The 25005-nt window shown below is 45.7% G+C and overlaps 1 protein-coding gene and 1 pseudogene across 3 annotated transcripts; one reads left to right on the top strand and one right to left on the bottom strand.

The window, feature by feature from the left end:
* The first annotated feature begins 5968 nt into the window (after window positions 1-5968).
* Window positions 5969-9626, top strand: LOC112622405 (HLA class I histocompatibility antigen, A-11 alpha chain-like). 3 transcript variants are annotated; one of them, XM_025382028.1, is made up of 8 exons: window positions 5969-6381; window positions 6510-6779; window positions 7027-7302; window positions 7901-8176; window positions 8279-8395; window positions 8834-8866; window positions 9009-9056; window positions 9211-9626. In XM_025382028.1, the coding sequence occupies exons 1-8, from the start codon at window positions 6309-6311 to the stop codon at window positions 9213-9215; spliced, it is 1098 nt and encodes a 365-aa protein (XP_025237813.1). In that variant the 5' UTR covers window positions 5969-6308; the 3' UTR covers window positions 9216-9626. The 3 variants fall into 3 exon arrangements, with proteins under 3 accessions (XP_025237813.1, XP_025237815.1, XP_025237816.1); XM_025382030.1 differs by lacking the exons at window positions 8834-8866; window positions 9009-9056; window positions 9211-9626 and adding an exon at window positions 8727-8778 and having other exon boundaries at window positions 8279-8393; XM_025382031.1 differs by lacking the exons at window positions 8834-8866; window positions 9009-9056; window positions 9211-9626 and adding an exon at window positions 8557-8582.
* A 12831-nt stretch (window positions 9627-22457) lies between these two features.
* On the bottom strand, window positions 22458-24667 carry LOC112622097 (annotated as a pseudogene).
* Window positions 24668-25005: the final 338 nt, after the last annotated feature.

Genomic DNA, 25005 nt, shown 5'->3' with positions numbered 1-25005 from the left:
AAATATAAAAGGAAAACAGAATAGGACTGCTAAAAAGAAAAAAAAAAATTTGGAAGCATATAATAGAGAGCTATATGGAATCATAGTGGTGTCCAAATCACTTCTATCACATCTCATTGAATACCACAACGAAAGACGTAAAGTTTATTATAGAATGTCCACTGAATAGCCAGTTTTTGAAAAAAAAAAAAACTTGTTTCTCAATTCAAGCTAACCATTTCGGGCTACGGCATCAAACCAAAGTTATTGGCATCGTGTTAAGCTAGATGTGCTGACCAAAGTATGAGATTCACATTTTTGTAACTGAAAAGCGATTCGATTAGGCAACATTTTTCTAAGTGAATGCAACTTTATTAGAGAAGTAAAGAAACAAAAGAACAGCTACTCCATAGAGCAGAGTTGTTTTTTTTTTTTTTTAAGTGCAGGCAAATGTTTAGTGAAGATGATATTTCAATAAGAAAATTGGTGCTTGGGGCATATTTCCACTAAATTTGAGACATCTTGGACAAAACAAAGACTTATTTCTAAGGCATTAGTTTTAAGGGACTGAAGTCTTGGAACTATTTGATCTAGTTACTCTATGTTCTCAACTGTGTTAACTCACTGAAGAGAACATTGTTATTTAATAACAATGGTATTGGCAGGAAAAACCCAGAGATACCGTTGTATCTCCTTACTCTGTCTCAGCACCCAAAGCTCTGTGATGTCTCAAACTTTTAATCATGAATTTAAAAAGAGAAGCTTATCATGGAATTAGAAAAAAACTATTTTAAAATTCATATGGATCCAAAAAAAGCTTGTATAGCCAGAAGAATCCTAAGCAAAAAAAAAAAAAACAGCTGGAGGCATCAGTCTATCCCACTTAAAACTATATTACAAGGCTACAAAAATAGGCACATAAACCAATGGGACAGAATAGAGAACTCAGAAAAGAGACCACACATCTACAACCATTTGATCTTCAACAAACCTGACAAAAACAAGCAATGGGGAAAGGATTCCCTGTTTAATAAATGATGCTGGGAGAACTGGCTAGCCATATGCAGAAAATTGAAACTGGACCCCTTCCTTACATTTTACACAAAAGTTAACTCAAGATGGATTAAAGACTTAAATGTAAAACCCAAAACTAGAAAAACCCTGGAAGAAAATCTAGGCAATACCGTTCCGGACATAGGGATGGCTAAAGATTTTATGATGAGATTGCCAAAAGCATCTGCCACAAAAGGAAAAATTGACAAATGGAATCTAATTAAACAAAAGAGCTTCTTCACAGCAAAAGAAACTACCATCAGAGCAAACAGACATCCTACAGAATGGGAGAAAATGTGTGCAATCTATTCATCTGACAAAGGTCTAATATTCAGAATCTACAAAGAACTTAAGCAAATTTACATGAAAAAAACTTCATTAAAAAGTGGACAAAGGACGTGAACAGACACTTCTCAAAAGAAGATGTACATGTGGCCTACAAAAATATGAAAAAAAGGTCAACATCACTGATCATTACAGAATTGCAAATCAAAACCACAAATGAGACACCATCTCATGCCAGTCAGAATGGCAATTATTAAAAAGCCAAGAAACAACAGATGCTGGCGAGGTTGTGGAGAAATAGGAATGCTTTTACACTGTTGGATGAAAAGTAACTAGGTTAATCCATTGTGGAAGACAGTGTGGCAATTCCTCAAAGATTTAGAAGCAGAAATATCATTTGACCCAGCAATCCCAATACAGGGTATATACCCAAAGGAATAGAAATCATTCTATTATAAAGTTATATGCATGTTTACATTCATTGCAGCACTATTCACAATAGCAAAAACATGCAATCAACCCAAATGCACATCAATGATTGACTTGATAAAGAAAATATGGTACATATACACCATAGAATACCATGTGGCTATAAAAAGGAATGAGATCAAGTCCTTTTCAGGGATATGGATGAGCTGGAAGCCATTATCCTCAGCAAACTAACACAGGAACAGAAAACCAAACACCGCATGTTCTCATTTATGATTGGGAACTGAGCAATGAGAACACATGGACACAGTGAGAGGAACAACACACACTGGGGCCTGTTGGGAGAGGGCAGTGGTTGGGAGGATCATTAGCAAAAACAGCTAATGCATGCCAGGGTTAATGCCTAGGTGATGGGTTGATAGGTGCAGCAAACCACCATGGCACATGTTTACCTATGTAACAAACCTGCACATTCTGCACTTGTATCCTGGAACTTAAAATTAAATTAAAGGACAAGCTTAAAGAGTTAATGAAAAATAATTAGATAAAAGAAGCCTTTGATTTTCAAAAACCAGAAACAATAGTTTTAATTTTGCTTTTAGTATATATTCAAATCCTTTGATACTGCTCCCTTCCAGAGATGCAGCTTAATTCCCTCGCTTGAGTGTGGCTTGGACTTAATGAGGCACTTCTGATATGGCCCAGTTCTCTGTTCCCACCCAAATCTCATCTCGAATTGTCATTCGAATTGTAATCCCTACCTGTTGGGGGAGGGACCACATGGGAGGTGATTGGATCATGGGGACGGGTCCCCCATGCTGTTCTCATGATACTGAGGGAATTCTCATGAGATGTGCTGGTTCTATAAGGGGCATTTCCCTGCTTCGTTCTGCATTCCTCTCTCCTGCCACCATGTGAAGAAGGACGTGCTTGCTTCCACTTCTGCCATGACTCTAAGTTTCCTGGGGAAGGCTCCTCAGCAATGCAGAACTGTGAGTCAGTTAAACCTCTTTCCTTTATAAATTACCCAGTCTCAAGTATTTCTTTATAGCAGTGTGAGAATGGACTAATACAACTTCTAACTTAAAGAATAATGCTGACATAACAGTTTGTAACTTTGGCTGTAGAACATAAAACTCACTGCAGCTTCCACCTTCTCTCTCTCTGTCTCTGGGATCATGAGCTCTGGGGGAATCCAGCTGCTGTGCCATAAGCAGCCCTGCAGGAAGGTCCATGTGACTGAGAACTGAGGCCTTCTGGGACTAGATAACAAGGAACTAGGCCTTTTCCAACAGCCATGTGACTGATCCATCTTTCTTGTGAATCCTCAGCCCCAGTGAAGCCCTCAGATGAAGCAGCCCTTGACTGACAACTGGACTGCAACCTTGTGAGAGGTCCTGAGCGAGAAGCACTCAGGGAAACCTCTCCTGGATTCCTAACCATTGGAAACTGTGGGAGATGATGAATATTTGTTGTTTTGAGCTAAATTTTATACAATTTGTTACACAATCGTAAATAAACAATACATTTTCACAAGACAGGATGTATTATTACACGTTAAATTGCATTTGCTCCAAATGTATCATCATCATTATTATTTTTGAGACAAGGTCACACTCTGTAACCCAGGCTGGAGTGCAGTGGCATGATCACCATGCACTGCAGTGTCGACTTCCTGGCGTCAAGGGACCCTCTGATCGCAGTCTCCTGAGTAGCTGGGACTACAGGCATGAACCACCATGCCTGACTAATTTTCTAATATTTTTGTAGAGATGGGGGTTTTGCCCAGGCTGATCTTGAACTTCTGGAGTCAACAAATCTGCCTTCCCCTGCCTTCCACAGTGCTAGGATAGCAGTCATGAGCCACCACATCTGGCCTAAAGTAATTATAAGACATTAAACATGTAACTTAGTTTTAAAAGGTAAGGAGAATTTCCATGGCCGAAGAGGATGTAGTTTAATACCGTTCACAATGATCACTTTACTTGAACTTCAATTTCCTACTGTGTCGCAATTAAACACAAAAGGAAGATCCAACGCTTGCTAGGCTGATTCTATGATGGCCCCAACAGCCAGCTCCTGGCCATTCACCTTCTCCCAGTGATTCAACCAACTCTAATGTAGGTGCTGCTGTGAAGAGATTTAGCAGATATAATTAAGGGGCTCAATTAGTTGACTTTAGGCTTAGTTTCTCCTGCTTGGACTGTCCTAATTAGGTGAGCCCTTGAAAGGACTGGGTTCTTCTTGAGCACAGAGAAATGCAGTGTGAGAGGGATTCAGCATGAGGGGTTTTCTCCACCATGGGCTTTGAAAATGAAGAGGCTACGGGCCAGGTGAGGTAGTTCACGCTTGTAATCCCAGCACTTTGGGAGGCCGAGGCAGGAGGATCAAGAGGTCAGGAGATCAAGGCCATCCTGGCTAACACGGTGAAACCCTGTCTCTACTAAAAATACAAAATATATATATATATATATATATATTAGCCAAGCATAGTGGTGGGCACCTGTAGTCCCAGCTACTTGGGAGGCTGAGACAGGAGAATGGCATGAACCAGGGAGGTGGAGCTTGCAGTGAGCCGAGATTGCACCACTGCACTCCAGCCTGGGCTACAGAGCGAGACTCTGCCAAAAAAAAAAAAAAAAAAGAGGGGGCTGTGTAGGAAAGAACGCTGGTGAATACCAGGAATTGAGCGCAGCCCTCCCCATTCTCTATATTGACAGCCAGCAAGGAACAGGGACTTCGGTCTTACAACTGTAAGAAACTGCATTCTGCCACCTCTGTATAAACCTGAAGGAGGATTCCAAATGCAAACACAGCTTTTGGAAGCCCAGAACAGAGATTCTATCCACATCTTGTCCAAATTTCTGACCAAGGAACTAGAAGCACATAAATGGGTGTTGTTTCACCAGGGGTGGTAGAGCACGAATGAATTGATGAATTGATATGCACACTAGTTACATAAAATAAAATCTTTCTGAACTTTTTCAGTGTTTTACACTTTATAATTATCTGTGATGCAATTTAATACACTCATATTTCATTCATTCAGTCAACAAAAATGAATTTAGTGCCTATGATGAACCAGGTATCCCTTCATATACTCACGTGCCTGACACTCCAGAAGTTTCCCAAGACCGAGGTGGAGACACTGGAGTGTTTTAGGTGGAGAAATGACACACTCTGACTGACAGGAGCGGGACCACTGTGAAGAGGACAGTCACATAGCAGGTCATGGGACAGTGCTACTGTCACAATTCACGAATGACAGTGCGATGGGGACTAAGGGGGAGAGGAGGGTCTGAAGAATGAGAGGGACTGAGGGAAGGGCTGGAGAAGCAGACGGTGAGGAAAAGGAGCAGAGGAAAGAATTCGAAAGCAGCAGAATTCTTAGATTTCAATACATTGTTTTATGGATTTCAATATATCCATCTACAGAGCCTAGCAGGGTGTCCTTGGCAGTTGGCCTTTAATACCTCATGTGGGTCTGCCTAAAAACTAATGGTTTTTATGTTAATCAGGTTTTAAAAATACTAAGCGTTCCTATAAAATATACACAACACGTAGAAGTGGATACTTCCTGAAAACAGGCAGTGCTGAGCACTGGTGAGGGGCACTGTGACTGCATTGAACAGTTGCAACTGTGAGGTCAATAGTCTGTACTGGCTCCTGGTTGCAACATATAGTAACACAGTGTGCTACTTTGTATTGAGGAAATATCCTGGACTCACATAGAAACTCAGTGCTATGGAATGATGGTAAATTTAAAATACGACCAGCGGGAGTCACAGATACATTGTTTGTGAAAGTGAAATTTAGGAGTTTTGTGAGTCCTGTTGTAACACTTTTGCACACATTTATAAATCAAGGGACCAAAGTCACATTTTTTACCGACTAGATTCCCGATCATTCGGGGGTTACCAAGATTCTACAACCCAATGTATTTAATAAACAAACAGCAAACTGGTCTCTATTCTGTCTCATGCACTCAGGCGCAACTTTTCCAGATTAAAAAAAAAAAAAAGTCTCTATACCTTCATTCCCAGAGTAAGCTCAGTCTCTGGCACCAAGCTCCGTGGGGTGAGTTTTCTTCTAGAAGAGTCCAGGGGGACAGGTAACGAGTGGGAGGCACGGAGTCCAGTTCAGGGATGGAGATTCCGCGATGAAAAGTGAAGGGAGAGGGACCGGGCCCATGCCCAGGGGTTCTCCCTGGTTTCTCAGACAGCTCCTGGGCCAAGACTCAGGGAGACATTGAGACAGAGCGCTTGGCACAGGAGGAGCGGGGTCAGGGCGAAGTCCCAGGGCCCCAGGTGTGGCTCTCAGGGTCTCAGGCACCGAAGGCGGTGTATGGATTGGGGAGTCCCAGCGTTGGGGATTCCCCATCCCCGCATTTTCTCTTCTCACAACCTGCGTTGTGTCCTTCTTCCGGAATACTCACGACGCGGACCCCGTTCTCACTCCCATTGGGTGTCGGGTTTCTAGAGACGCCAATCAGCGTCGCCGCGGTCCCGGTTCTAAAGTCCGAACTCACCCACCAGGACTCAGATTCTCCCCAGACGCCGAGGATGGCGGTCATGGCGCCCCGAACCCTCCTCCTGGTGCTCTCAGGGGTCCTGGCCCTCACCCAGACCTGGGCGGGTAAGTGCGGGGTCGGGAAGGAAACGGCCTCTGCGGGGAGGATGGGGCCCCGCCCGGCGTGGGCGCAGGACCCGGGGAGCCGCGCGGGGAGGAGGGTCGGGCGGGTCTCAGCCTCTCCTCGCCCCCAGGCTCCCACTCCATGAGATATTTCTACACCTCCATGTCCCGGCCCGGCCGCGGGCAGCCCCGCTTCATCGCCGTGGGCTACGTGGACGACACGCAATTCGTGCGGTTCGACAGCGACGCCGAGAGTCCGAGGATGGAGCCGCGGGCGCCGTGGGTGGAGCAGGAGGGTCCAGAGTATTGGGACCGGAACACACGTAACATGAAGACCGCGACACAGAATGCCCCAGTGAACCTGCAGACCCTGCTCCGCTACTACAACCAGAGCGAGGCCGGTGAGTGACCCCGGCCCGGGGCGCAGGTCACGACCCCTCCCCATCCCCCACGGACGGCCCGCGTCGCCCCGAGTCTCCGGGTCCCAGATACACCCCGAAGCCGCGGGACCCCGAGACCCTTGACCCGGGAGAGCCCCAGGCGCCTTTACCCGGTTTCATTTTCAGTTGAGGCCAAAATCCCCGCGGGTTGGGCTGGGCGGGGCGGGGCGGGGCTCCGGGGACCGGCTGACCGCGGGGGCGGGGCCAGGGTCTCACACCCTCCAGACGATGTACGGCTGCGACCTGGGGCCCGACGGGCGCCTCCTCCGCGGGTATCACCAGTCTGCCTACGACGGCAGGGATTACATCGCCCTGAACGAGGACCTGCTCTCCTGGACCGCCGCGGACATGGCGGCTCAGAACACCCAGCGCAAGTGGGAGGCGGCGGATGTGGCGGAGCAGAAGAGAGCCTACCTGGAGGGCGAGTGCCTGGAGTGGCTCCGCAGATACCTGGAGAACGGGAAGGAGACGCTGCAGCGCGCGGGTACCAGGGGCTACGGGGCGCCTCCCTGATCGCCTGTAGATCTCCTGGGCTGGCCTCCCACAAGGAGGGGAGACAAATGGGACCAACACTAGAATATCGCCCTCCCTCTGGTCCTGAGGGAGAGGAATCCTCCTGGGTTTCCAGATCTGTACCAGAGAGTGACTCTGAGGTTCCGCCCTGCTCTCTGACACAATTAAGGATAAAATCTCTAAGGGAATGAAGGGCAGAGGATCCCTCGAATACTGATCAGGGGTTCCCTTTGACACCGGCAGCAGCCTTGGGCCCCGTGACTTTTCCTCTCAGGCCCTGTTCTCTGCTTCACACTCAATGTGTGTGGGAGTCTTGAGTCCAGCTCCTCTGAGTCCCTCAGCCTTCACTCAGGTCAGGAGCAGAAGTCACTGTTCCCTCCTCAGGGAATACAATTTTCCACGGAACAGGAGATTCTCCCAGGTGCCTGTGTCCAGGATAGTGTCTGGGTTCTGTGCTCCCTTCCCCACCCCAGGTGTCCTCTGTCCATTCTCAAGATGGCCACATGTGTGCTGGTGGAGTGTCCCATGACAGATGCAAAATGCCTGAATTTTCTGACTCTTCCCATCAGACCCCCCCAAGACACATGTGACCCACCACCCCGTCTCTGACCATGAGGCCACCCTGAGGTGCTGGGCCCTGGGCTTCTACCCTGCGGAGATCACCCTGACCTGGCAGCGGGATGGGGAGGACCAAACTCAGGACACGGAGCTCGTGGAGACCAGGCCTGAAGGAGATGGAACCTTCCAGAAGTGGGCGGCTGTGGTGGTGCCTTCTGGAAAGGAGCAGAGTTACACCTGTCATGTGCAGCATGAGGGTCTGCCCGAGCCCCTCACCCTGAGATGGGGTAAAGAGGGAGATGGGGGTGTCATGTCTCTTAGGGAAAGCCGGAGCCTCTCTGGAGACCTTTCGCAGGGTCAGGACCCCTCACCTTCCCCTCTTTTCCCAGAGCCGTCTTCCCAGTCCACCATCCCCATCGTGGGCATCATTGCTGGCCTGGTTCTGCTTGGAGCTGTGGTCACTGGAGCTGTGGTCACTGCTGTGATGTGGAGGAGGAAGAGCTCAGGTGAGGAAGGGGTGAGGAGTGGGGTCTGAGATTTCTTGTCTCACTGAGGGCTTCAAACCCCAGGTAGAAGTGTGCCCTGCCTGGTTACTGGGAAGCACCATCCACACTCATGGGCCAACCCAGCCTGGGCCCTGTGTGCCAGCACCTACTCTTTTGTAAAGCACCTGTTACAATGAAGGACAGATAGATCACCTCGATTACGGTGGTGATGGGACCTGATCCCAGCAGTCACAAGGGAATATCCCTGCTGAGGACAGACCTCAGGAGGGCAGTTGGTCCAGGACCCACACCTGCTTTCTTCATGTTTCCTGATCCCGCCCTGGGTCTGCAATCACACATTTCTGGAAACTTCTCTGGGGTCCAAGACTAGGAGATTCCTCTAGGACCTTATCGCCCTGACTCCTTTCTGATATCTAACAGAACATTTTCTTCCCATAGGTAGAAAAGGAGGGAGCTACTCTCAGGCTGCAAGTAAGTATGAAGGAGGCTGATCCCTGAGATCCTTGGGATGTTGTGGTTGGGAGCCCATGGGGGAGCTCACCCAGCCCACAGTTCCTCCTGTAGTCACATCTCCAGAGGGATCTGACCAGGTCCTGTTTTTGTTCTACTCCAGGCAGTGACAGTGCCCAGGGCTCTGATGTGTCTCTCACGGCTTGTAAAGGTGAGATCCTGGGGGGCCTGATATCTGTGGGGTGTTGGGGGGAACAGTGGACGCAGCTGTGCTATGGGATTTCTTTGAGCATGTGATGGACTGTTTAAAGTGTCACTCCTCACTGTGACGGATGTGAATTTTTTCATGAATATGTTTTCTATAGTGTGAGGCAGCTGCCTTGTGTGGGCTGCGAGGCAAGGTTTGTTCCCGCCTTCTCTTTGTGACTTGAAGAACCCTGACTTCCTTTCTGCAAAGGCACCTGAATGTGTCTGTGTTCCAGGCATAATGTGAGGAGGTGGGGAGAACATCCCATCCCCGTGTCCACCATGACCCTCTTCCCCACGCTGACCTGTGTTCCCTCCTCATTTATCTTTCCTGTTCCAGGGAGGTTGGGCTGGGGTGTCTCTATCTCTATCTCAACTTCATGGTGCACGGAGCTGTATCTTCTTCCTTCCCTATTACAATTAGAACCTGAGTATAAATTTACTTTTTCAAATTCTTGCCATGAGAGGTTGATGAGTTAATTAAAGGAGAAGATTCCTGAAATTTGAGAGACAAAATAAATGGAAGACATGAGAACCTTCCAGAGTCCACGTGTTTCTTGTGCTGATTTGTTGCAGGGGAGGAGAGTAGATGGGGCTGTGCCCAGTTTGTTTTCTGGCCACCACGGGCTTTATGTGGTCACTGCTTGGCTGCGTCATCTTTGCTCCTTCATTGTCCTTGGCCCTTCAGTAGAACCTTGTCCCACCAAGACCTGTGATCACAGGGAGTTGGATGTCACCTAGGGCGGTCCCTGCATACAAATCTCCTTGTGGTATCAAGAGACAAGTTTTCAGACCTGTCTAGATCTTGCCCTCCTCCCAGCGCTCTTTCCTGGATTGTATTTTCCATCTTGTCTCCAGTCATTTTAAAGGAACCGGATTCTGAAATTTGCAGAGAGGATGGGTCCCCTAGTTTCTCATCACAGGTAACCTTCTGTTGGAGCTCCTCTTCTGCTGTCCTACTCATCTTCCTGCCCTGAGTTGTAGTAATCCTAGCGCTGGCTCCAATCCAAACTCATGAATGTATAAAGCAGAGTCTAATTTAGATTCATATGTGGTTGGAAAATTGTACCCATAAAGCTAGGGTTATTGTTGCTGAAGAGAAAAATATGGTTGTGTGCTGCAGTGTGCAGGAGGATTGGTGTGGGAAGAGGGGAAAGGAAGGGAGGACGCACAAGCAGCCCTGGTGAGAAAAGCACTGGCGTCATCGATGTCCACGTGAAATGATGTTGTTCTTTAGCTGCCACAAAACAGCATTTACCCCGATGCTACATTAATAAAAATATTGGCTTTAGAATAGGGAGGTGCTCTACAGTGATCATTCATTCCAATGACATTTGTTGTCTGCTAGGGATATGACTGCTTTTGCATTTAGAAAGCATCATTAAAGTAAAAACAGAAAAATTTCTGGGGTTGTGGTGCATACGTTCTAGATGCAAGCTTGTCCAACCTGCAGCTCGTGGGCTGCATGTGGCCCAGGACAGTTTTGAATGTGAGGAGTTTTTGATCCTCTGTGGTGGACCTGAGACCTGGAGTGGGTGCACCCGCCTCCCTCAGGATCAGGAGTGAATGCTTTAGGAACCCTCCTTTGCAGTGACCTGCAAAAGATAGAGGGCACGGTGACTGTGAGAACCCAGAGTAGCAGCCAGGGGGCTCGGCCCTCAAGGAGTTGTGGGGAAGGTTAATAAAAGGTGGTGTCCCAGGGTCAGAACAAATGGGCGGCCAGCGAGGGCACTGCTTCATATCTATGATGAGAATGCAAGAATTGAGGAGCAAATATTAAATATTAAATATTAAATATTTTAATATTTAAGAAAAATGTCCAAGAGCCCAGGTAGGAAAGAGGTGAGCTCCGAGTTTTCTTCTTCCATTGGTGGATTTCAAGCCCAGATGGAAGCTGGCTCCTTTCCTGCCAGTTGTGAGGCACCATCTCCATGCACATTTACCCTGTTCAGATGCCCTGTCAACTCTTACTCTTTTGTAAAGCACCTGTGATATTGAAGGACAAATGTATCATCTTGATTGTGGTCATGGGAACCTGACTCTCTGCAGTCACAGGTCAGGGGAAGGTGCCTGCTGAGGACAGACCTCAGGAGGACAATTGGTCTAATTTCTATACATCCTCTTCCCTCAGGTTTCCTGATCCTGACCTGGGTCTGCAGTCATAGTTCTGGAAACCCCTCTGGGATCTCATGGCCCTGCCTCCTCCCTGGCCTCTCACAGTATGTTTTCTTTCCACAGATGGAAAAGGATGCCATGCTCAGGCTTCATGTAAGTGTGGTAGGGGTGGGAGAGTGATCCCTGAGATCCTTGGGATAGTGTAGACAGGAGTCCTGTCTACAGGGTGTAGACAGGTGGGTGGAGCTCACCCACCTCACAATTCCTCCTTTAGTCACATTATCTGTGGGCTCTGAACAGATTTTGTTTTTCTTGCTCCCCGAACAGGAACAGTACCCAGGGCTCTGATGTGTCTTCAAGGCTTGTAAAATGACACCTTAGAGGGCCTGAAGTGAAGGAGGAGTTGGGGAAGATGGGACACAACTAGGTTCTGGAGATTCTTTGATTTGGAATTTTTCAATGTGTTGGGCTGTTCAGTGTTACCACTTACCATGACTGACTTGAATTTGTTCACAACTATTTTTTTTCTAAGACTGCCTTGTGAGGGACTGAGATGCAAGATTTGTTCATGGCTCCTCTTTAGACTTCAAGAGCCTCTGGCTTCTCTTTCTGCCAAGGCGTCTGAATGTGTCTGTGTCCCTGGTAACAGGTGAGAAACAGGGAGACCAGCCTACCCTCATGTCCACCATGACCCCTGATATGGTTTGGATCTGTGTCCCCACCCAAATCCCATGTCCACTTGTAATACCTAATGTTGGAGGTGGCACCTGATGGGATGTGACTGGCTTATGGGGGTGGATCCTCCATGAATGGTTTAGAGTCATCTCTTTGATGCTGTTCTTGTGATAGTTCTCACAAGATCTGGTGTTTGAAAGTGTGTGGCACCTCCCTGCTCTCTCTCCCTCCTGCTCCAGGCAAGTCAGTCATGCCTGCTTCCACTTAACCTTTCAGCATGCTTGAAAGTTTTCTGAGGCCCTCTCAAAAGTTAAGCAGATGCCAGAATCATACTCTTGTATAGCCTGCAGAACCATGGGCCAATTTAAACCTCTTTATAAATTACCAACTCTGGCCAGGCGCGGTGGTTCACGCCTGTAGTCCCAGCACTTTGGGAGGCCGAGACGGGCGGATCACGAGGACAGGAGGTCAAGACCATCCTGGCTAACACGATGAAACCCCATCTCTCCTAAAAATACAAAATATTAGCCGGACGTGGTGGTGCGTGCCTGTAGTCCCAGCTACTCGGACGCTGAGGCAGGAGAATGGCGTGAACCCAGGAGGCAGAGCTTGCAGTGAGCCGAGATGGTGCCACTGCACTCCAGCCTGGGCGACAAAGCGAGACTCCGTCTCAAAAAAAAAAAAAAAAAAAAATACCAATTCTGTGATATTTCTTTATAAAAGTGCGAGAATCAACTAATTCAGAAAGTTGGCACCAGGATTTGCATATTGCTATAAAGGAAGCTGAAAATGTGAAAATGTCTTTGGAACTGGGTAACAGGCAGAAGTTGGAAGAGTTTGGAGAGTTGAGAAGACCAGAAAATGAGTGGAAATTTGGAACTTTGTAGAGATTTGTTAAGTTGTTGTGACCAAAATGCTGATAGTGATATGGACAGTAGAGTCCAGACTGATGAGGTCTCAGATGGAGATGAGGAACTTACTGGGGCCTAGAGGAAAGGTCACTTATTATGCATTGGCAAAGAACTTGGAAGCATTCTGCTCCCTCCCTAGGGATCTGTGGAACTTTAAACTTGAGAGTGATGATTAAGGATATCTAATGAAAGAAATTTCTAAGCAGCATAGCATTCAAGATTTGGCCTGGCTGCTTGTAATAGCCTATGCACATATGTGTGAGCAAAGAAACTGGAACTGATATTTAAAGGGGAAATTTAATACCCGGGACAATTCCTAGTGGAGCTGCAGCAGCAGGATCCCTGCCAGGACTACTAAATGGTAGAGCCACTGGCAATGTGCAACCTCAGCCTGGAAAAGCCATAGGCATTCAATTTTTACGCCTGAGAGCAGCTATATGGGTTATGTTCAGCAAAACCATAAACGTGGGCCTGCAAATGGCATTATGAGCCCAGCACATGCACCAGTCAGTGTGTTCAGGATTCAAAATATAGAGTCAAAGGAGATTATTTTAGAGCTTTAAGTTTTTAATGTCTGCCATGATGAGTTTCAAACTTGTGAGGAAACTGCATTCATTTCTTTTGGCCCATGTATACCTTTTGGAATGGAAATGTGTAAGAAATGTCTCTTCCACTCTTGTATTAATATTTTAGAAGTAAATACTATTTTAAAAAAATTTTATAGGCTCAAAGCTTTAAGAACTTACCTTCAATCTCAGATGAGACTCTGGAATTTTGAGTTGATGCTGGACAACCTAACACATTTGGGACAATTGGGAGAAAATTATTGTATTTTGCAATGTGAGAAGAACACGAGCTTTGGCTGGCTAGTGACAGGATGCAGTGATATAAATATTTATCCCCTGATACCTCATGTTAAAATCTGATGCCCATTGTGGGACGTGGGGCCTTATGGGTGGCGTTTGGGTCATAGGGACCAATATTTTATGAATAGAGAGATACTGCCCTCTCTATGGAGTGAATGAATTGCTGCTCTATTATTTTCCATGAGAACTAGTTGTTAAAAAGAGCCTGGCAACTTCCTGCTCTCTCTGTTCCTCTGTTACCATGTGATCTCTGCACATACCAGCTCCCCTTTGCCTTCTGCCATGAGTGGAAGCAGCCTGAGGCCCTCACTAGATGCTCAAACATTTCCAGACATCAGAATTCTGAGCCACATGAACCTTGTTTATATAAATTAGTCTCAGACATTTCTTTACAGCAACACAATATGGAATAAGACAACTTTCTCATCACAGGTATGTGTCTCTGGCAGCCAGCCCCCATTCTCAAGATATCCAGGATCTGCTCAGCCAAGAGTTTTCTCATCAGTACTCTAAAGACACTCTTGTCACTCAAGAGTCTAAGGTTTTTAGGAGAAACCAGGGACAAAGACTAAATGTTTTTGTTATACTTCTGATTACCTGCTTTTCTTTGACTACATATCTTTTATAGAAAAAAGGATTATAACAGTAAAGAGGTATTGGCATATTATCAGAGTCTCCTTCAGTCATTCAAAATTAGAACAGTTCACCATCCTCTTGTGTGAATATGTCTCCCAGAATGACATCACTCATCACGCAGACACCACTCAATCTTACCAGGTTCCAAAAACAAGAATGGTCTCAGGGACATATGGCTTCACACTTTTAGGCATCCAGTATAATTGACCTAAGAGAAAATATCTTGTCTTGCTCACACCACCTTTGAGGAGTTAAGCTAATATTGAATTTTCCTCATTACATAACCCTTTGACTTATTCACTTTCCCCTAGCCACTATTCCTCCCTTTATCCCTTTTTATTAGTCTTTTCCAGGTTTGGAAGTGACATTTGGTTTGTCTGCTGTGCTGGTCTAGACTGCAGGCAGCAGTAGTATTCTAGAATGTCTTCCCTAAGTCTACTCTTGATCATAGAGGGTAGGTTACATAGGTAAGGAACTAGTGGGGGCTATCTGACCACCAGGCTATGTAGCTCTACTTACTGTTAATACTAACTTTGCCAGATGAAATGAATGCTTGAGAACTCTTACATAAAGGTGTAAAAATATAGTTATGGTTTTTGGCTTAGGGATAATTCCTATTTCTGGCACTTTTATTTACATCCCTATTCCTGATACCACGGCATCACATATGAAAAAAGAAATTTGAGGTGAAGTGTAGTCTTTATTCCAGCATCCTCTCCCCTTAGGAAGAATTGTATGTACAGTCATAACAGCAGTGTCCTGATCCATCAGGACAAAGAGAGGAAGCTACCTAGTGGAGTCACTCTTGCAGCCCTACCCATGTTGACAGTGAGCACATTCATGGAGATATAAAAGCCAGTCCTTCATGTTTATATTCCCAACAATTATTTTGGTAATTTTTAGACAACCAATGTTTTAATTGACTATTTCAATTTTCTATCAAAGTTTTCTTCTGAGGTGGACATCTCTCAGTGCATTGTTGGCAGTTTGAGACTGTAACGTATGTTTTCTTGTGTAAAGAAATGGAACTCAGCTGTCCAGATTTGTCCAATCTCTCCTTTTCTGGTTCTTTCATAGCCCTTGAAGTACTGACATCTTTCCCTGGTTGAGCATAGCACAATCCAGAGTCAGTGACTTTCCTGTCAAGATCCATTGGCAGTTCCTTTGGGATTGCTGGCATCGGTCTGGCTTGCCAGCTATGTATGATCAAAGCCTTCCCACTAGGGACTCTGTCACAGAGCCATCTGCTGCCTCTGCCTGTTTTCTTGACCAACCGTCAAAACAGAGATTATGAGAAATGAGATAAATTACCAAAATTGTGAACAAAAGAGAGATTATTACTAATGATCCTTAGGAAGTTAAAAAGCATTGTAAGTGAACACTCTGAAAAACCTGAAGCCAATAAGTTAGATCACTTAGATAAAAAGGACAGATTATTAGAAAGATAGAAACTGCCAAAACTGACTAAAAAATAACCAGAAAACCTGAAGAGAACTGTACACTAAGTTAGTAATTTAAAAACCTTCTCAAAAAGAAATGCCAAAGCCCGGATATCTTCACTGGTGAATTCTATCAACTATTTTGAAAGCTCTTTCAGACAAGAAGAGTGGAGGGAAGACTTTCCAGCTCATTTACAGAACTGGCATTACCCTCATATCAAAGTCACAGCAAGACTCACAGGAAAAGAATACCACAGACCAGTATCACCAATAAACATAAGTGAAAACATCCTTAGCAAACATTGGCAGATGATACAACACCACATAAAAAGGAATTACACTCCATGACCAATGGGATTCATCCCAGGAATATAAGGTTGGATTAACATTTGAAAATCAACTCATGGAATGCACTGTATTAATGAAATAAAAGACAAAATTATCTCAAATGATGCAGAAGAAACAGTTGACAAAAATGTTAACACCACTTATGTTCATAAGTTTCAACAAAACAGGAATGGAGGGGACCTTCCTCACTCTGATAAAGGGCATCTGTAAAAAACCCACAGCTAAAATCAAGTTTAATGAAGAAAGATTGAAGACTGAATGCCTTCTCCTAAGATGGGGATCAATGCAAGGATGTCCAATCCCATCACTTCTATTTAACATTGTACTGGAGATTGTAGCCAGTGCAATAAGGCAGAAAATTAAAAATTAAAGGCATCCAGATAAAAAGGAAAACATAAAACTCTATTCACAGATAACATGACCTCGTCTGTAGAATTCACAAGCAGATAAAAGCCTGCTAGCACTAAGCACTAAGAAATAAATCCAGAAGGCCCCATAAGGTATCAAATCAATATAAAATTAATTATTAACATATTTCTCTATACGAGCAATGAAAATCTCAACTTTCCTATCACACTAGTTACAAAAAGAGCAAAATAGGAATAAATTTAGGAAGAGAGCAGTGTTTGTTCACTGAAAATAAAAAAAGATTACTGAGAGAAATTAAAAGTCTAAATAAATGGAGAGATGCGAGTTGGAAAGCTCAATAATGCTGTTAAGATGGCAGTTCTCCCACAGTAGATCTATAGGTTCAACACAATCCCTATCAAAATCGCAGCAGGGATTTTATAGGAAATTGACAAAATAATCCTAAAAAGGTATATGAAAATGCAGAGGATACAGAAGAGCCAACACAAATTTGGAAAAAAAAAATGGAATGTCATATAAAACTACAATAATCCAGACAGTGTGAAACTGAGAGACATAGAGATCAATGAACAGAAGTGACAATCAAGAAAGATATTCTTACATTTTTTGTCAATTAATTTTCAATGAAGTTGCATAGGTAATACAATGTTACATTTAACACCATATAAAATATCAGCTCCAACAAATTAGAGAACTAAACAGCTAAAATTGATGAGTTAAAACTATAAATTTTTTTTTTTTTTGAGACGGAGTCTCACTCTGTCGCCGAGGCTGGAGTGCAGTGGTGCGATCTCGGCTTACTGCATCCTCCACCTCCCAGGTTCAAGAGATTCTCCTGCCTCAGCCTCCCGAGTAGCTGGGACTACAGGTGCATACCACCACGCCCAGCTAATGTTTTGTATTTTTAGTAGGGATAGGGTTTACCACGTTAGCCAGGATGGTCTTGATCTTCTGACCTCGTGATCCAACTGCCTCAGCCTCCCAAAGTGTTGGGATTACAGGCGTGAGCCACCATGCCCGGCAAAACTATAAAATTTCTAAAAGAAAATACAGGAGAAAATTTTTGTGACGTTGGGTAGTTAGACAAAAGATTCTTAGATAAAATACCAAAAACATGTTCTACAAATAAAAGAGAGAGAGAGAGAGAGAGAGAGAGAGAAATTGGACTTAGTTAAAATTTAAAACTTCAGCGCTCCAAAGACATCGAGAAAATGAGAAGACAAGTCATAGACTGGGAGAAAATATTTCACAATTTATCACAAATTACATTTGTGATGAAGAACCTGCATCCAGAATGTGACAAGTTCTTAAACTCAATGTAAGAAGATGAGCAACTCAACTAAAAATGAGCAAAACACACAAATATGTTCAACTGACTTTTACAAAGCACAATAGCAATTCAATGAAGGAAGGAGCACTTTCCCAACAAACGGTGCTGGAGCAACTGGACAACCACAGTGGAAAAAAATAACCTGAGCCCAAACCTCATGCCTTGTACAAAAAATAACTCAAAATGAATCAAAAGCTTTAATGTAAAACACACAGTTAAAATCACAAACGTTGAGTCAGGCGTTGTGTCACAGACCTGTACTCTCAGCTACCCGGGAGGCTGAGGTGGGAGGATCCCTTGAGCCCAGGAGTTCAAGGACAGCCTAGGCAAGATTTTTTTTCTAAAATAAATAATAAATAAGTTAAAAATTTTAATTACAAATCTTCTAAGAAAAAGTCATCAGAACTAAGACTGGATAAGTAGTTCTTAGACATAACACCAAAAGTATGATCCATAAAAGAAAAGGTTAATAAATTGGATCTTATCAAAACTAAAAACTGTTGCTCTGTGAGAGACCTGTGAAGAGCTAAAAAGACAAGCTACAGAACAAGAGAAGATATTTACAGACAACATATTCTGTAAAGACTGTATTCAGAATATATGAAGAAATTTAAAAACAACAGTAAAAATTGAAATCCAATTACAAAATAGGCAATAAGCAAGACATGAACAGACGTTTCACTGAAGAGGATAAACACTGGACTAATAAGCAGATGAAAAGGTGCTCAACATCATTATTCAGTAGGAAAATACAAATTAAAACTGCAATGATGAGAATGGCTGTAATACAAAATAAAGGTAACAACAGGTGCTGGCAAGGATGCAGAGAAACTGGGTCACTCTTATATTGCTGGTAGGGATGTATTTGAAAATGGTACAGCCACTCTGGCAATGGATATTGCAGTTTTCTTCAAACTGAACTTGTAATTTACCATATGACCAGCAAGTGCCCTCCTGAGCACTTATTTCAAACAAGGGAAAACTTAATGCTCATGAAAAACCTGTACACAAATATTCTTGCAGCTTTATTCATAATACCCCCAAACTCAAAATAATGCAATTGTCTTTCTGTGGGTGAGTGAGATCTGCTGTTTGAGTTCATAACTGAGTCACACAAGTACCCTTTCTCAAGGCTACCATCCTGCTTATCTGTGCAATAAGCGTGTTATGCATATTTCCCATTTTCAAACAAAGAATATTAAAGACATGTACTCAAGGATCAAAATTTAATGAACATAAATTTTTTACTGCTCCATCAAAGACATTCTTAAGTGGGAATGCAATTTGATGATACTGCCTGTTTCTGCTCAGGTGCTGGGTGTGTTACCTACCATGGCATTTGCAGCATTAATGGAAAAGTCAACATAATGAAACAGGCAGATGGCATCTTGGTATTTCTGTGAAAACAGGTTTCCCTCCTGGACTCTCTGAAGGCAGCTCAGGGGACACACCTTCAAAATGGCAAAGATCAATTATGGTTCCTAGTGGGACACAACCCCTAACCTATTCCAACTCAGCGCGCTCTCTCTCTCTCTCTCTCTTTTTTCCCTCATTCTTCCAACTTGTAATTGTATAAATTTTCAAATGTGTAAAGAAGCTGAGGCCCGGCACGGTGGCTCAAGCCTGTAATCCCAGCACTTTGGGAGGCCGAGACGGGTGGATCACAAGGTCAGGAGATCGAGACCATCCTGGCTAACCCGGTGAAACCCCGTCTCTACTAAAAAATACAAAAAAAATAGCCGGGCGTGATGGCTGCGCCTGTAGTCCTAGCTACTCGGGAGGCTGAGGCAGGAGAATGGCGGGAACCCGTGAGGCGGAGCTTGCAGTGAGCTGAGATCTGGCCACTGTACTCCAGCCTGGGCGACAGAGCGAGACTCGGTCTCAAAAAAAAAAAAAAAAAAAAGAAGAAGCTGAAAGAATAGTGCAGTAAAATTCAAGTTATCACTCTGATATATTTGATTAATATCTCTTTACATACATGAGAGCAGCATGTGGAATGATAGACAATAGAGACCCAGAAGGGTAAGGGTGGCTGGCGGTGGGTGTATAACAGAGGGGTTTCTTGTTGGGTACAATGTATCTGTCTGCAGTGACGGATGCACTGAAGGCCCCGACTTTACCGCAACTCAATATAGCAGTGTAGCAAAACTGCACCTGTGCCCCATGAATATGTACGAATTTAAAAAGTTAAAAATAAAATAACATCTCTTTTTGTAGATACAGGTAGATATGTTGTATTGTGTGTGTGTGTGTGTATGTGTGTGTGTGTCTGTGTGTGTGTGTGTAGAGAGAGAGGCAGCAGGAATGAAGAGATTAAGATTTTGTGACTGAGCCATTCTAAAGTAACTTAAACATAAAGTAACTTAAACTTAAACATGCATGGACAAATGTCTGTGTGACAACAAATCTGAATATAAACATGAACAAATATGCCTATAAACACATCTCTGGATAGATAGCTTATGAACAAATTCCCTACCCCAGCTCCCTTACTGGTTACCCTGTGAACACAGGCAGGCAGGGAACAGGACCCAGCTAGGTTCCCTCATCCTTCTCTTGCATCCAGGCAGGTCCTGCATCCACTCCTGCTGCACAGAGGGCTCCCATCCCTGCCTTGGTCTGTTTCACAGGTACTCCCCTAACTCTCTCTGCCTCCACTGCCTTACCTGGGTGGAGCTGAGGCTGCCCTGACCAAGAACAGCACCACCCACCTGTGCCCCCAAGACCAGGAAGTTAGGAGGAACCACGCAACAGGGCCAGGAACTATCCCACCTCCCCAGTCAGTCTGAACTGATGGCAGGAGATACCAATGCTTGCTTTACTCATCATCATTCCCTGTTCATTTATTCTTCATTAATTCAATCCAATCTCCTCAGCAGTCACTTCACCCAAGAAGCACTGACCTCTACTCTTCATAATCAGGAAAGACCAAAGCACTCTCCATCCGCTCCCTGATATCACCCTTCAGCTCTACATCATCACATGTGGGCCCTAACTCTGCAGGCCGGTGTTCCCCACAGGGTCAACCCCTGAACATTGGCCCCAGATGTTCCCCATCTCTTCCCAGCCCTTTCTGTATTGCTGTGAATCTGTCCCTCACTGAGAACTGACAGGGAGATGTGGGGGAGGAGGGGAGATTTCTTTGTGCTGTGTCAAGGCATCAAGACAGACCTCTCCTTCTCTCCTGAATCTCACACTCTATCCCTTCTCAGACACTTGAAATAAAACGCAGACCAGAAATGTCTACTTGTGAGTCAGGACAATTACCTTTTCTAGACAAGTTTATCTTCCTTCTCAGGGCTCAGCCATGACTGTGGGTGACCAAACAACTGTTTACAAAGGGCAGTGATCTCTTCAATGCCAGCTTATGAATCCACACTTTGCCACCTGCAGAGGTGGAAAAAGGCACCTCAAACCACGATCCAATAGTTATTCCTGGCCTTTACTCCTTATGCCCATCTGGACACTCAGAGAGTGTAGAGGGCACCCAGGGTGCATGTTGGCAGTGGAGGCCTTGGGAAAACTGGCCAGGAAGTCAAGGAATGCACCTCAGGTGACTAAATCTTTTTACAGTTCTGCACTTGCTGGAGAATGACCCCAAAAGATGAGACCAATTTGTTGACTACCAACTGATTTGGCTGAGCCATGGACATGGAGCAGATGAGCATTGCCTTTACCTATGACATGGAAGAGGATTCTGAGACCTACCTGCATCAGGTGAGCTCCACACCGAGAGGGACACCCACTCTCCCACCTCCTTACTTTCTGTATCTTTTCACACTTTACACCCTCATCCCTCCCTCTGGGAGTCTTCCCTCTTTGGGGTCTTCTAGTCCTAACCTCTGTCTCCTTCCAGGTGGCACATGGCTTGGCCATCATGTTTGTGTCAGGTGACAATGATGCCAGGATCTTCAGTATGGGCAGCATTGCTTTGAGGTCAGTGATACTGAGTTGCCTGATGAGACAGACGTCTCCCCCATAGTGAGCTTTGATCTCATGAAATCCTTTAGGTCCTCCTAGTTCCTTAATATGTTTGTTTGTCTTCAATCCTGTCATGTAGGTCATGGGCACCTGATGCATAATGGACACTTGGCTGGTTCATGCACCCTGGTCTTTGATCTGTGTTGGGATGTTTTTCTGACCTTTATGTGGGGTCTCTGTTTACTTTCATCATATTACATCTCTTCCCCCACTCCCAACTCCGTCCTCTGAACCCATACAGTACACCAGCCTCTGCAGGTGTGCCATGTGTTCCTGCCTCACTTCTTCCTTTTCATGCCTTATTCTCACCATACCACATTTTCCCCTCAGTTGAACAGACATAGTAGGGGACTCACCCATTCTGGAATGTGACTGCCCTTCAGGAGGGGACAGCAGGTTGGGGATGAAGGAGACCCTACTGACCCCACCCTGACATCCTCTTCCCCAACCCCCTGGCTTCTGTCTTCTGCATCAGCACCACTCCTGAACCCCCATTCCTGATTGTCAGAATTTTCAACATCACTAAAAATGAAACATAAATGCATCTGCAGTATGTGTGGATGCTCTCTCCCTTTATTGTATTTGGAGTGAGGTTATTTTAGGGCACGGTCCAGGGTAAATTCCTGTAAGGCCTGGGTGCCCTGCTGTGAGGTCAAAGGGGGATAGGACTAAGACTGCAGAGCCCTGGCTCCCCCGCTACTTGCCAATTGCCGGCCCTTTGTGGGGGTCTCTTCTGCTTTCTCTGGCCTGGGAGACGCTGGGGTGTTTCTGATCCTGGGGCTCCTGGGGGGTGATGCACATTAGCTCCAGGGATGGGGGGTGCTGTGGATACTGGTGGGAAGCTTGGATGTCTCCTCCCAGGCTCTCTCCTCCCAGGCTCTCTCAGTGCCTCCTCATCTGTTTCTTTAGCTTTTGGATGTTGAGCACCAGGGCCTCGGCCCCCACCCACACCTTCCCTTCCAGGAGGACCTGGTCCAGCTCCAGCTGCTGCTCAAGCAACTCCTCAGCTTGGGCCAGCTCAGCTGTGTCTGGGGCTCAGGGCCCTGGTGAGAGGGAGTCGGGGAGGAGCATCAGCCAAGGCAGGAGGCTGAAGCCCTTGGAACGTGTGTTGCAAAGTCTCATGGTAAGTGAGGAATCTGATCTCCCTTTCTCTTTTTCCAGCCCATTAACTTACGTCCACCTGTACTGAGAATCCCAGGGAGCAACCTGTCTTGGGCATAGGCCTCTATGGGGGGCAGATACAGATCCCTGGCTCAGGGGCTATATCTGGATGCTTTGAACCAAGACATGAGGTCACTGGAAAGAGAGGACCAGCTGTCTCTCCCCACTGAGAAATAATTAACTGTTAGATGAGGGGGATTTCCTGTTCAAGGACTCTGGACTGTGCTGCTCTGGGCGGGGGAGGGCTGGGGAGACGGGGCCCTGAGGGCTGGGCTGGGGTGGGGGGGGGAAGGAGCTGAGAATTGGAAATAGGCAAAAAGCTGCAGGGGTGAGGGTGGTGAAGGGTGAGATTGAGAGGATTTGCCCCACTCCTGTACTGATCCCCTTTGTCTCCTGCACCTACGCACTTGGAGCCACATGGGGGGTGGCATCATCTTCCCACTGCCCCAGAGGCTGTTCTGCCCTTCCATGCTTGCCTTGGAGTTTTGGGAGCAGCATGTTTATAAGCCCTGGGGTGCCAGGGACCAGGAAGGCAGGAAGGCAGGAGGAGACGAAGGAAATAGCACCAAGAGAGACAGGTGAGTGGGAGGACTGTGGCAGGTGAGGCAAGGAGCTGTCTGAGCCGCTCAGCAACCTCTAGGAGCTAGCTCTCTCCAGGCCTGTCTTCACTCCAGTGCCTGGCCCGACCTAGGCCCCCACTCCCACTCTACTCTCAACCTGGCCCCAGACAGGATCCCAAACAACTCCTGTTCCTAATGTGAAAAATGTTCCTGCCAGTTGAGGCAGAACTTGCTTTAGAGCACTGGTACAGCCTTCCACAGGTCTTGTGTCTGATTTTCTTGGCACTGTGTCTTTTTTTACTTGTTCTTCTGCAAGGAAGGAATTATATCACTGGTTGGATAAGGCAACTGGCTCAGATGGGTTCATTCAGCACTCACCCACTGGGCAAGCGTCTGTTTGGGCCAGCTTTGGCCCAGATGTGCCCAAGGCTGTACAGCTAGCTGGTGGAAAGACGTGGAGGGTTCATATTCAGGTCCGCCTGACTTGAAAACTCATATTGACCTTACTTAAGTACTGATTCCCCCTTTATAATCCATGCCGCAAACTTCATTGTCTTATTTTAAGAAATTGCCACAGGAGCCTTTAGCAACCACCCTCCTGATCAGCCAGCAGTCATTAACATTGGGGCAAGACCCTGCCCCAGCAAAGAGATTGAGATTACCTGAAGCCTCAGATGATCCTTAGCATTTTTTAGCAATAGAGTAATTTTAACTTAAGGTATATACGTAGTTCTGTTATACATAATGCTATGGTACACTTAATAGGCTACAGTAGAGTGTAACTATAACTTTTATAGGCACTGGAAAAACAAAAATTTGTGTGACTTGTTTGTTCTCCATGGTCTGAAAACAAATCTGCAGTGTCTCTGAGGTACGTCTGTAATTTCCCTTTCCCTCTTCCTGCTGGCCCAGAATGACCTTGTTTCTTGTCCCTGTTTAGCCCTGCATGCTGCAGGGGTTTGCCTTCTCTGGTAGGTCTGGGAACTTTGCATTCTTGTAACCTTGGCTCCTGGCATATGACACTGGTACCAAGCTCTGTTGGACCAGTGAGCCTCCCCACACACCTCCTGAACTAGAACCAAAGCTCTGAGCACGCACCAAGCATGTGTGAGCCAGTGACGAGATGTTGCCTTCCTGCAGGGTGTCCTGAAGGAGTGTTCTGTTGTGACTGGAGGACACAGCCATGGGCCCCCCGGGCAGAGGTGGCTCAGAAGGGAGTAGATGGCCCCAGTTTTTATCATCTGGGGACAAGAAGGTCCTGAGATAAAAAACCCATGTTTTAGAAGACAAACTGCCCAAGACTGAAAAGTGGCTAACCAGTTCACTATCTGGGACATCACTGGTGCACTGGGAGGGAAGACGGCCTCTGCCATGGGGTAGGGGTCCCAGACCCAGACAAGTGGACCTTCCTATGGATCAGTGCTTCTGAAGCACCTTTACATGGGGCCAAAGACCTCATGTTCATGATTAGCTGGCTTGTTCCCACTCAGTGGAAAAAAAACCAAAACTTTTGCAATATTTTA

Source organism: Theropithecus gelada, chromosome 4, assembly GCF_003255815.1.
Source record: "Theropithecus gelada isolate Dixy chromosome 4, Tgel_1.0, whole genome shotgun sequence".
Taxonomy (NCBI): Eukaryota; Metazoa; Chordata; class Mammalia; order Primates; family Cercopithecidae; genus Theropithecus; species Theropithecus gelada.
This window is presented reverse-complemented; position numbering and strand designations above follow the sequence as displayed.